We start from the raw sequence: 12,585 nt of genomic DNA, 5'->3' as shown, positions 1-12,585 counted from the left end.
AGGTAGATTGTTAATTGGTTAGTGTGACGGACCAGAATGAAAGACCTTAAATTTCTCCAGATAATTAATTTGAAACCTAATCTCTTGTACTCCAGAGCTGCAGAGCCTCTTATTCCGCTGTTACTTTTTTTTTTTGGAAAAGGTGGGGACAAAGTTTAATAGAGCTTCCCTGAGATCCAAACCAAAGGATATGGGTGAAGTGACATTAAACTTACTTATGGAGCTGAGCCCTTCTCGAGAAGCTGTCAATTGTGCAGCCACTCAAGAATTTTCCAGTCTTTTGTAGAACCCAAAGGTTCATTACTATGTTCACAAGAGCCCTCCACTGGTCCCTATCTTGAGCCAGATCAGTCCAATCCAATCTGTACCATCCTATCTCACTAGGATACATTTTAATATTGTCCACCCACCTACACCCTCGTCTTCCCAGTAGTCTCTTTCCTTCTGGCATTCCCACTAATATCTTATATGCATTCCACGCCTCCCTATTCGTGCTACATGCTTTGGCAGGGCATGTGGTATGAATGGGGATGCGAGGAATGCATATAGGTTATTAGTGCGAACGCCAGAAGGAAAGAGAGACTGCAGTACAAGAGATCTAAAAGTATTTATTGCTAGTAGCGAAAAAAGCATTTTGAGGGGTCGAGGGGGGAGCACTCAAAATAGTTGATGAGGTAGCATACCTTCTTACCGATTGTGCTCTCGGCCTTGGAGTCATTTTTAATTTAGTCATGTAAGCTGAAAATAGATGGCAGCAGAATTTCACCGAGGCGTCATGGCGGCAATCTTGCCAACCAATAACATGGGAGTTTCACGGGGCCGGATTCGATATATCGCTCTTAGTGTATTGTGATTGGTTCTATCTAGTTTAATAGGCTAGCGTAATGATTGCTAATTATGGTAGCAAATGGACAGGTATGGTCGTCTCCGTGGTTCCGGTTCCGAAAGATAAAAATGATCGGCCGTGCCTTCGTGTTAATAAACCGTATGAGAGTAGGTCACACCAGTCTTAAAGCAAGCCTAACAGTCCACAGCCGAATGCCAATGTGTTGATGGATTGCAAAATGAGGAACATATCTTCTTTTGCTAAGCCGGAGGCAGCCAACGTCGTTATTTTATAATATGAATGGATTTGACTATCGCATATAAATTTTATTTTCGTTTCTGTGGATTATAAGTATTGTCCTTTGGTACCCTAGGGCCTAACAACCGGGCAACTAGGAAATGCTGTTTAGACATTGCATCACCACGTAACCACAAATGTGAGCTCGGAGAAAAACTGCCCCATCGCCACTTTGTCCACCACAAATTCCACTTGATCAGGCCCGGGATCGAACCCGGGCCGCCGCGATGGGAAGCCAGCGACTAACTGCTTGAGCTATGGTGCAGCCCAAAAATCCATGCCTTGTGTGTGATTCGAACCCACCATCCCAGGTTCCAAGCAAGCGAAGACAGTACATGCCTTAGACCACTCGGCTACTGTGACCGGCCTGAGGTCACTCTAACGTCATATGTCTTGCAATTCTCTGTAATGGATAATAAGAGATTTGTGAATGCTCAAACCTGTGGGGTGGCACTTACACTAGAACATGAGTGGAGTGGCACAAATTGAGGAAACGGCAACGAAACTCACGGAGAGATTGAGAAACTCAACTTATGTTGTTTCATTCATAAGACTTTTGAGAACACAAAGTGGATTGTTGGAAATTACCATGTCAGAATTGTATTCATCTTTCTGAAATTAGGTTGGCAAGTGGCCTGTGATGATATTACTTATGATTTTCTTAATACTGTGTACAGTTAAATGATTGTTGAAGTGGTCTTTATTATTATTTATTATGAGCTTCACTTCTTATAATGTGTATTTACATGGAGGAAATAATTGCTAAAATAGACCTCTGCATGAATTTATAGGTTCCCCACCAGCCATCAATCTAACAGCTATTTCTGTTCTCTTACATGAATTACCCTAGAAAATTATTATGTTCATCATCATAGGTGAAAGTGGGCCAGAAAGATTGATTTCACGGTCTGAGTTGTTCATATCTAATATGTAAACTGTATAATATGCTACACACCAATTAATCAATATTATTTTTGCTGTACAGGTTGTTATTAATTTCTAAATCAAGGAATTTTGTGTTTATTGACCTGTGCACTTTTTATCATATCCCATTTTTAATGCATATTCTGCTGAATTTTTTGTTGTAAACTCTATTATGTTTGCTATATTTACAATGAGGGCCTTGTCATGGGATACACTCCTTTCCAACATATGTAGCCCTGAAATGTTTGGTGAGAAAAAACAGAATTTAAGATGGATGAGAAGGGAATACATGTATAAAATCAAATTCATTCCCCATTGTTGTACCAACTACAACATACAATGTACACAGTGTCATACATATGTCTCAAGGTTCCAAACTGTCATTAGAAGAGTGACATGAACCACAACCTGTACTTCAGTAAACATAATGTCTTCTGATGAATAACACTTCTTGATGCACACAAAATTAAGTTGACACTATACATTCCATACTTTCACTTGTAGCACTCGTTCTGTGGGAAAACTGATTCCATTGTCAATCACAGGAAAGATACACTTGCTCAAACAACTCAAATTTCTATATACCCTCCGCAACACACACTATACAAAGCATCATATATATTTGGATGAATGTTATTAAATGTCTACATGAATAATATCAATGATAACTTGCATTTCAATATACACAGTTTTCCTGATGAGAACAGAATATACTCTATTTATGCATCTAGGACTGAAATGTCAGATGGCAAAGTAGAGATTCTTTTCTGGAACTAATGAAACACACACATGTAAAATCAAACCCACTCCCCCTTCATGTACATGTATTGTATATGGATATTACTGTTGTGCCCTACACAGTAAGTTGGATCTAGCAGTAACATTTCTGATTTGTATTCAGGAGGTGATTCACTTAAATCTTCATGGAGCACCAATTATTCTACATGAGACTGTTTGCAGTTTTTCAGTCCCTCCAGGCAAATGCTAGGACAGTATTTCAAATTTGACCATGACCATTTCCTTCCACATCCTTTCCAGTAATTATTCGCTTACCATCATTCAATTCAATGGTTTATGCCCAGAGCTACTGACACCATCACTATACAAACAACAAACACAAGTTGTTAGAAAGGGTTTACAGGCTTTAAGAGGGTACAGTACTCCCTTAAATGAGCAACAAAGTCCCAGTCGACATGTTAGGAAACCTACCGAGATATAGACAATGAATGTGTGATCTCTACAGTAAATACTCTTACGTGCCTCCCATGTATTCCAACATAACATAAAGCTCTTCATCACACAGAGATGTGCATTCAGTTGAAAATTCCTGGTTTCACTCAAATCTCCTGATAGGCATTCTCTTCCCATTGCTTTAATACCTCAATGTCATTGACTGGCGCTGAATATATCAAAATATTTAGGTGTCCCAACAGCCAAAAATCCACAGGCATTAGATCAGAGGATGGCGGAGGCCAGTTGACTGGGCCTCTGTGACCTATCCACTTTTCACCAGAAGTCTGGTTTAGGTGCTGTCTTGGCAATGCAGAGAAAATCAAGTGGTGCCCCATCATGCATGAGCCATGTCATGTTGTTGATGAAGCGGCCCATGTTCCAAGAGTGCTGGTAAATCATTCACCAAAGTTAGTCTGTTAGGTAAGACAACTGGTCCTGAGAGTTGATCACCTAAAATGCCCAAGAAGACATTGATGGAATATTGATGTTGATATCACCACCATTGTGTGGGGACTGTCATCCACCCAGTCATGGGTATTGTGAAAGTTCACAATACTGTCCCTTGTGAATCCCGTATCATCAGAAAACAGGATGTTAGATACAGACTGTGTCATTACAATGCATTTTGCGAGGAGCCACTGGCAAAACACCACCCATGCACAATGGTCAGGAAGAGCTGGGGCTAGCACTCACTGGATGTGGTATGATAAAGTGAGTGTTCAGGAAGGCTTCTCAAGACAAGGGGAACACCAACACCTTCAGCAGCTGAAATTCTTCACACACTGGTTCCAGGATCTTCTTCCTCTCTTTTCAATGCATGAAGTTCTTGAAAAAATACCCATATCTCAGCAGGCATTGATGTTTTTGCTCATTTAAGTGAGTACTACAGCTGCTTAAAGCCTGCCACCCTTTTTTAACAGCCAGTATAAGTGGGAAAATGTCCAACAAGAGAGGCAATTACTCTTGTGCCCTATGCAGCAAGCTGGCTCAAACTGTTTCTGGCTTGTATGTGGCACATGTTCAGTTCAAATCCTGACAGGGGACTGACTATCTTGATCAGGGTTATTTTGTAGTTTTCCTTGGGCCCTCCTGGCAAATATTACCTAAAATCAGGCCACGAGCGCTTCCTTCACATCCTCTCAACAGTTATTCTATCATTCAGTGTTTCATATTCTGAGCTACTTAGTGTTGCTATACGAGTATAAACCATAAATATCAGTGTGCGAACATCCATTGCAAGATTGAAATTTCTGTAATGAGCATGGAAATGCTATAAGGTAAGGTAAAGTTGTTCCTGTGCTTAAGAAGGCGTATGGGGGAGTGGATGTATAGATCCAAATTTTCTTGACCTCGGCATTAGCGGGAGGTGAGTGGTCACCTTCACGCCCTGGCCGCTTTACGCTCAGGGAAATGGTACCCATTGCATAGAAGGTTGGGTGGACCCAAGCCAGTCTGGACGACTTGGAGAAGAGAAAATTCTTGACCCTTCTGGGACTTGAACTCCAACCCCTCGGTCACCCATCCAGTAGCCAGTTGCTATACCAACTACACTATCCTGGCTCACATGGAAATGCTATGATATCTTTAATTATTGATGACTACAATGAAGTGTGTACTTTCAAACGTACTCAGTGGGTAGTGATGGTATGATAAAAGATAAACTTCCTGGAAGTCAGTAGGAAGCAGCACTGCCCATCCAGATCAAAGCAATTGCAGCATATGATTTTAATCACAACACATAAAAGCATACACCTTGCCCAAAGGGGAAAATGTGACAGCCTGTGCATTACTGCATGCTTTAGAGATGGTTACACTTAGTGCACCTGTGAGGACCAAGTTGTGGTGGGGCAACCATAGGATTAACAGGACAGAGAAGTGAATAAGACAGACATCTCCTATCTTGATTTCTTTTTATCTGATAACAGGTTCGTACATAAGTCTCTGGTATGTAACAAATTACATAAATCATATTCTTGCAGTGCCATCATCCATGTTTTGTTCAATTTCAGTTAATTTTTGTTTTATATTTCTGTCACTCATAAATTTGGGGATATTTTACTTTGTTGGTAAAGGGAATAGTTTTAGTGAAATGTTATTTAATTTAGAATATGTGCTACTAGGAGGATTTGAATCTGGTATTATAAAGGTTAAATAAATAATATTTGTTCTATGTGCTTATTCCAAGAAGCCATCTCAGCTAATGGAACAGCTTGTGTATCATTTTTGACAAACCCTATTATCTCTGACTGAAAGCAAAATATTAAAAGGTGGCAGAAGCTTCCAGAGTGCTGTGTACACAATCTTAATGCTCTTGAGTCTGATTACAAAAAAAGATAATAACATCTCATCACACCTAGCCCTTGATAAAATGATGTGAATGCACATCTGCATTACTGTGTTGCTGTGAACTTCATAGAAAAGTATTAAATTAAGAAAAACGAGTTGAAGTCCCAGTTAGATTTACAATTTGAAACAAATGTCATTCAATTCCAAATGTTTCATGAATGGGTGCAAAAATTTGTCACTCAGTCACACACATGTGCCCAAAGTAGGATCCCTTGTATTAACAACCTAAGGCTTACGTAAATCATTTCCATGCCTGTTTTAGTGCTTTTCTAGATGCCAATTTCTTAGTAATGTAGGATGTCACTGTGAGGCCCAGAAGTACAGCAGTTATCAAAAAGTGATCAAAATCTTCTTTAAGTAAATCAAATGTCTTTGATGGAGCAACTCTGGTGTAGAACATATCTGTAACAAGAATGCAAAGTTATCAAAATTTTCATACTTGCATCGACAGATATGGACTTAGAAATTACTACAGCCTGTTCTTTTTCTCATCAAGCTTGGGTGAAAATCAGTCACAAGAATGCTATTTAACAGGGTCAGGAGTGTGGGGTTGTCTGGCTGTAGTTCAGTTCTAATCAAGTCACTCAACACAGAACTGAACTGATAAGGGTTGTTAAGTGACCTTACTGATTGGATGTAGGTTGAGTGAGCTCTTCGTCTTCATCCTCATCCTCTGCGTTGCTGTCATACACTATATATAATTCCCATGCCTTGTTTATGTACCACCTTTTTAGCATTATTCAGTTCACTTGTTTTCTTTGGCTAAATGATAAAATGTGACAATAATGTGTTGCACTGGGCTGCTCAGGACAGAATCCTCCTGTACCATCACAAAGCAACAACTGAGAGTCTTGGCTGAAGGCTACCCTCAAAATCCTTTTGTGACTCGCTGTCATACTTCCCTTGTGAAGGTCAAGCTTCATTAGAAAAGGAATGGATTATAGTGGACTAACCTTGTGTAAAACACTGCAATGACAAAGCAACAGTAGCCTTGTGTTGAATACATGAAACTATCAAATTTAGCTTAACTTAAAATTGTTTTTCAGCCTAGTTTTATTTAATATATTCATAGTCATGAACAACCAGCCCAGCTGAGTCAACTTTATCCTCTTAACTCTCTCAACTATTGGCACAAAGATCTGTTCGAAACCCAAAAAGAATTTTATGGACATCCAATATATATCTTTTCCCTATGAAACACAGTTCATTTTCCAAACTTAATTCATATTTTGCAGAGCAAAGAATGAAATGTGTATCCTTTCAGTACAAAAATATTTTTACTACAAACAGTGCTCCATTTTTGGTATTATATTGTGGCCAGGCTTGCCACTATGTGAGGATAAACTTGTTTCTTTCTTGCATTGGAATGAGCACTGTTATTCAACCATAATACTTATAATGTTCTACCTCTTAACCAATCAACAATTATCATACCTAATCCATACACAAATACAAGACAAGTAGACTCCAATCCACTGGGAGTAGTATGGATGCCTCTCACCCTTTGGACTGTCTGGTTGTAATTGATAATAGCCTCAGAAGGTATGGGTAGCTCAGGCATGTATGGAATCACACCTTCCTCTCGCATCTCAGAAGTAACTGTGATTGGGCGACGAGGGTCTAGGAACACCCATGGTATCTCCAATATAGCACCATTTGCCAGTGCAACTGAAATAACAGAAAGAGACATAAGAAAAACAGAACAGAATTAATGTCATTCCCTATCTTTTGACTGCTGCTGAGCCTGACGAGCATACATATAACAACAATGTAAAATGTAAAACAGAAAAACAATGATCAGAAGGTTTGAAGTTTGCATCTCACTCCCCAGTATTGTTCAAAGAGCTTGAGAGCTGTTACAGCCAGACAGCCTTAATGTTTTCAGAATTTATTTCAATGATCTGATGTTACAGGACCGCCTCTGTAGTCTAGTGGTCAGAGTTCCTGCCTACAGATTCAGAGGTCCAGGTTCAATTCCTGGCGCTACCACACTTTCTGAGAAGTAGTGGGTCTGGAACAGGGTCCACTCAGCCTCATGAGGATAACTGACGAGCTATTTCAAGGTAACAGTGGCTCCGGTCTATAAAACCGAAATTAGCAGCTGTGGGGATTCGTTCCACTGACCATGCGACACCCTCTATCCACTAAAGTTGACACTAACTTCAATAACAAGCAGTGGTTGCTTGGTCGGTATAGTTCACTTGTGGACTCAAGCCACGGAGTTTATTTTTTTTTGTTTGATCTGATGTTATAATGGGCAAAAAGAAGCTTTAAGAATTCCACGTCTCTGTAGTTGCGAAGCAAGGCTTAGATATTTCAAATTATTTTCATGGCCAGTCCGATGCTAAGGTGATATTCTTCCAGGTGGCCTGGTAACTGTATATGGGTTTCATATGTTCAATCAGCTGAGAACTGCCTCAGAACTGTTCACTTAGGCTAGAGAGAGATAAACTCCCTGAATCAGCTTGGGCCATACAGATTTGTACCGGAAACATTACAATTTCCCTTCAGCATCCAGCCAATAATTCATGAATAGCTACTGTGAAATAAGTTTATATAAGGACTGTCCGTCTTTGCACCTGGATGGCCAAACAATTTTTGGGTAGCTCTCAGACAGAATTTCAGTAAAAAGATGTCAGGATCTAATAACAGATAAAGGTTTTATTTTTATTTTACAGTACAAATGTTATATTGACACCTATGCAGGAAAACCTATCAATGTTATTGAAGCTATTACATGAAATTCGTAACATACAGTGGAACCCCCCCATTCACTGTACTATCCACATTTAACACTTTGCGGACCAGTCGCATAATACTATGCTTTTCGATTTTAAACGTGGAGGACCGGTCGCATAATATTATGATTTTAGGACACGTTATGTTGCAACACACTATACCTAGCTCTGGTGCCACGCAGATGCATAACTGGTGCATAATAGACCTCCTGAATGTTTGCTTAGTAGTCAGTAACATGACCTCACTATTTTCCTATCCCACTCCAAAGGAAAATGCGTTTGTTCGTCTTCAAGCTGTATGTACCAGGCAGTAAGTTAGTAGTGCAATATGGATCAAGGACGAAAGCGATCTCTTGGAGAACAAGAAAGTATGGCCTACTTGTTTGTGTAGTTACTGAAAGCACTTCAGGCTATATTGGAAATTTAGAAATTTATTCTGGTGATGGCAAAAAATTGCGAGAAACTATTGTTTCCATTTTGGAACCCTATCTTGATCAAAATTACCATGTCTATCAAGACAGTTATTATAACAGTGTGGTAACTGCAGAATACCTTCTCTTGAGAAAAGTACGTGTTTGCGGAACAATTAGGGTGAGCAGAGGCCTTCCTCCAGATCTGAAAGAGGAATCTACATCCCTGAAACATGGTGAAACCACACATTCAGGAGGAAGGGGGTTATTCTTCTTCAGTCCTGGAGGGATACTCTTGTTGTGAATATGATTTCGACAATTCACAATTCAAGCATGGTTGATGTTCAAAGGAAACATGAACAAGTAAAGAAGCCTATTTGTATTTCTGAGTGTAATATGTTCATGAAGGGAGTTGATAGAGCCAATCAATACTTGGCCTATTATTCTCTTCCTAGGAAACTATAAAGTGGACAAAGAAAGTTGCCTTGTGGCTTATAAATTGTACCATTTTCAATTCATTTTTGGTTTACGAAAATCTAAACCCTGATTCAAAATTGAAATACAAAACACTTCTGATGAATGTGGCAAAGGCCTGGGCTACAGACCAGATGGTGGCAGCAGAACCAGAGTCAGACACAGACTTAGTGCGACCGGGCCCATCAACTCCCACCCCACACAGGCCTCATGTGGACCCCCTGGGTGACTCTCGAGTGATATGCGGAAACATACCATCGTGAAAATTGTGAAGAGTGAACATTCCAAGTGGAAGCATCCTTCTAGGCAATGCCGAGTTTGCACCATTCACAAAAAAAGGAGTATGACTGTCTACATTTGCAAGTTATGTGTAATGCCACTTCAAAAGAGGCAATGTTTCCAGAAATATCACACTCTCAAGCACTTCTAGGAGCATTGGTAAGTGTTCTCCAAAAATTTTAGCTCATAAAATTAATTATGAGATTTTATATTAATTTTTAAAGTGAACAGTGCACAAGTTAGGGTAGTAGGCTTAAAAATGCCGGTCCCCAGGGTGATTTAAATATTTAAATTGCCTGTCTGCAAAGTGTTAACATTCAGTTTCAGTAATCCCAGGTCAGAAATATCACTGTAAAATGTCCTCAGTTTAACATTTTCCTCAGCCTAATGTTCAAATTCACATCCCCCCCCCCCCCCAAAAAAAAACATAACAGGGGATTTCTCTGTAATTATGCTTTGATCACTGAAGTGCTAATTACAGGTGTTAAAAGATCCCTGGATCAGTATTTATACTTGTGTCTGAATGGACTGAATAAACCAAGAAATAAATGAATGAAGTCTCTTCAAGTATGATATGATGATAATGATGATGACTCCTTGTTCTATAAACATTTCTTGGACTTGTTCTATATAAACACTTCTTCGAAAGTTTCTTGTTAGTATAAGCGTGTAGTAATAATAAGTTGATCTATTCCAACCAATCATGACTCATGAACATGAAAATCTGGATAACATGTTACCCTCAATATAAATATATCCTTTCATTATACCTAAAAGTGGTAGTATAAGTTTCTGTAATGCCAGGTAATAGTAACTTTGTTCTTAGAAAATACAACTCAGAATACATAATCAATAAAAAACTAACAAATAAACTTTTAGAATTGTCTTAGATGTCATGCAGTTGTCATATAAAACTTACAGAATTGCTAGTATTGCAGGTCAGCATGTACCATTCACTTACCCAGTATATGTTTGCTAGTGATACCCTTCTCTGTAATAGTTTCTTTCATTGATTCAATCATGCCTGGAAGAATGTATGCCTGTCGATCAACAATTGGCTGCAAAGGTGCTGCTACTGAGGAAAAGGCTGAAAATGTGTAAGAGTGAATAATTAGATCTAAAAACCATAGCTTGTGAGGGAAAGAAAAAAAAATAATACTTAGGCAAATTAGCGACAGTAATATCTGAACTTTACATATCTACAGTAATATAAAACAAACATTTCCCGAGCTCTTTTATGTGTTTACAAGATGTGGGCTCTTACTTCAGAGGAAGAATATAAACTGCATAAGCTTGAAAACAGTGTACATACAGCAATTTATCTGGACCTAAGTGAGATCAAGTAACTAGGGAAATGGAGAATATTTGTGACACATAACTTCATGAAATTGTTACGTATTTGAACGTGTTGCCAAGCAATGGTTCCGTAAACAACCTCAACAATATAGAGACTGTTTTCTATGAGGTCAGCATCGCGACTTTGCTATGCGAGGACTAGATAAATATACCTCTACAAGAATAGAGGCTGTGGTTTCCATGGGGTGCATGCTGCAGGTATATAAGAGAGAACTGTAACTAGAAACAGAGTAACAGAGTTATGAGAACAGTGATGAGGAACAGTTACAAGTTAATGAGTTACAAACGAGAGATAGCAGAGGCGGAAGCACACAAATAAGAGCGAACTGGAACTAGCAGTGAGTGAGTGACGGAGTCCTGAGTTCTGAGTTTGTCGCAGAAAGAGAAATAGTAGTGGCAGAAGCATGCAAGAGACCGAATTGGAACTAGATGTGACAGTGACAGTGAGTGAGAGAGTTCTGAGTTCGGAGTTCTCAGTAGGAGACGGCCATGGAAAGTTCGTCGACTTGTGAGGATTTAACTTATGATTTGAGGACTTTATTTATGCATAATATCTGGAGTGTGTGATCCAGTGAGACTGTTATAGTTTCTGTGTTGAGATCCATTGGCAGGAGATGACTAGTGAAGACTGGGAATCCTAGTGTGTGTGCAATGGTGAACTGGAAAGTGTGTAAATGAGCAATGGCACTGTACTGCCTGTAGTAAATGTGACAGAGAGTGTAACCAAAGTGCTAATAAATCTAATCATCCGAAACAGAACCTGTCATTTCATCACACATGCCACCCTATATGTGACAACATATAACTGATCTAGAATTGTTAGAGTCATTAAATTTAAGGAGGCTGTGATGAATGGACATTAGCTCAACAGGGAATGAGTACATGATTTTGGTGGGGACTTACAGTATATTCTAAAGTATACTGTCAAGTCTATATATATTACAGAGAGAAGTGGGGGGGGGAGGGTAATATTAAAGATGATAGTAAGGCGGACAACCGGGGCATGCGGTAGCGTAGTGGTTAAGGCACTATGCTACAAGCCGGAAGGTCGCAGGTTCAAGTCGCGATGAGGTCATTGTATTCTTTTCAATTGACCTAATCCTTCCAGCTGCACTATGCTCCTGGGGTTCAGTAAGCCTCTAACAGAAATGAGTACCAGGAATTAATAAAATAATTTTCCTGGGGAGTAAAGCACATCCGGCGTGTAAGGTGGACAACCTTACCGCCATCTTTGAGCTGATTGTCTAGATAATGTGGGACCCTCAACGTTCTCACAACCCTATGGACCTTCACAGCCTGGTACAGGGATAGCTTTACTTTTTACTTTTTTTTAGTAAGGCTGACAACCTTACCACCATCTATGAGCTGACTGTCTAGAAAATGTGGGAACCTCAACATCTCAAAACTCTATGGGCCTTCATGGCCTGCTACAGGGATACCTTTACTTTTTCTTTTTTCTATAATGTAAATAATTTTAGAGGATTTCATGTGGATGTGTCTAGTACTAAAGTGCTGAAATTTCAGGTTATATTACCAGAAATGCAGATAAACTAAAGACACAGAAATAAAGATCATATCCACAATGAAACTTCTCTGCAGTGACACAAGATGCCATCCAGAACTTCATTAAACAACAAGAAAATAGCAGGCAAAGTTCTCANAGAATACACGGTGCCTAAACCCAGAAGACGACTTTCTTCAT

General features: G+C 39.4%; 1 protein-coding gene across 2 annotated transcripts in view; it reads right to left on the bottom strand.

Moving 5' to 3' along the window:
- Nucleotides 1-5,171: 5,171 nt before the first annotated feature.
- Nucleotides 5,172-12,585, bottom strand: part of LOC111870822 (ER membrane protein complex subunit 1) — a 35,555-nt gene continuing 28,141 nt past the window's right edge. For both annotated transcript variants that reach the window (XM_023863389.2, XM_023863390.2), the window contains 3 exons: nt 10,489-10,614; nt 7,061-7,294; nt 5,172-6,028 (listed from right to left, as the gene is read on the bottom strand). In XM_023863389.2, coding sequence (XP_023719157.1) covers nt 5,868-6,028; nt 7,061-7,294; nt 10,489-10,614 — 521 coding nt within the window. In that variant the 3' untranslated portion in view covers nt 5,172-5,867. The remainder of the gene's footprint in view (nt 6,029-7,060; nt 7,295-10,488; nt 10,615-12,585) is intronic.

Source organism: Cryptotermes secundus, unplaced genomic scaffold, assembly GCF_002891405.2.
Source record: "Cryptotermes secundus unplaced genomic scaffold, Csec_1.0 scaffold596, whole genome shotgun sequence".
Lineage (NCBI taxonomy): Eukaryota > Metazoa > Arthropoda > Insecta > Blattodea > Kalotermitidae > Cryptotermes > Cryptotermes secundus.
Note: the sequence above shows the minus strand (reverse complement) of the source record. Positions and strands in the feature narration are given on the sequence as shown.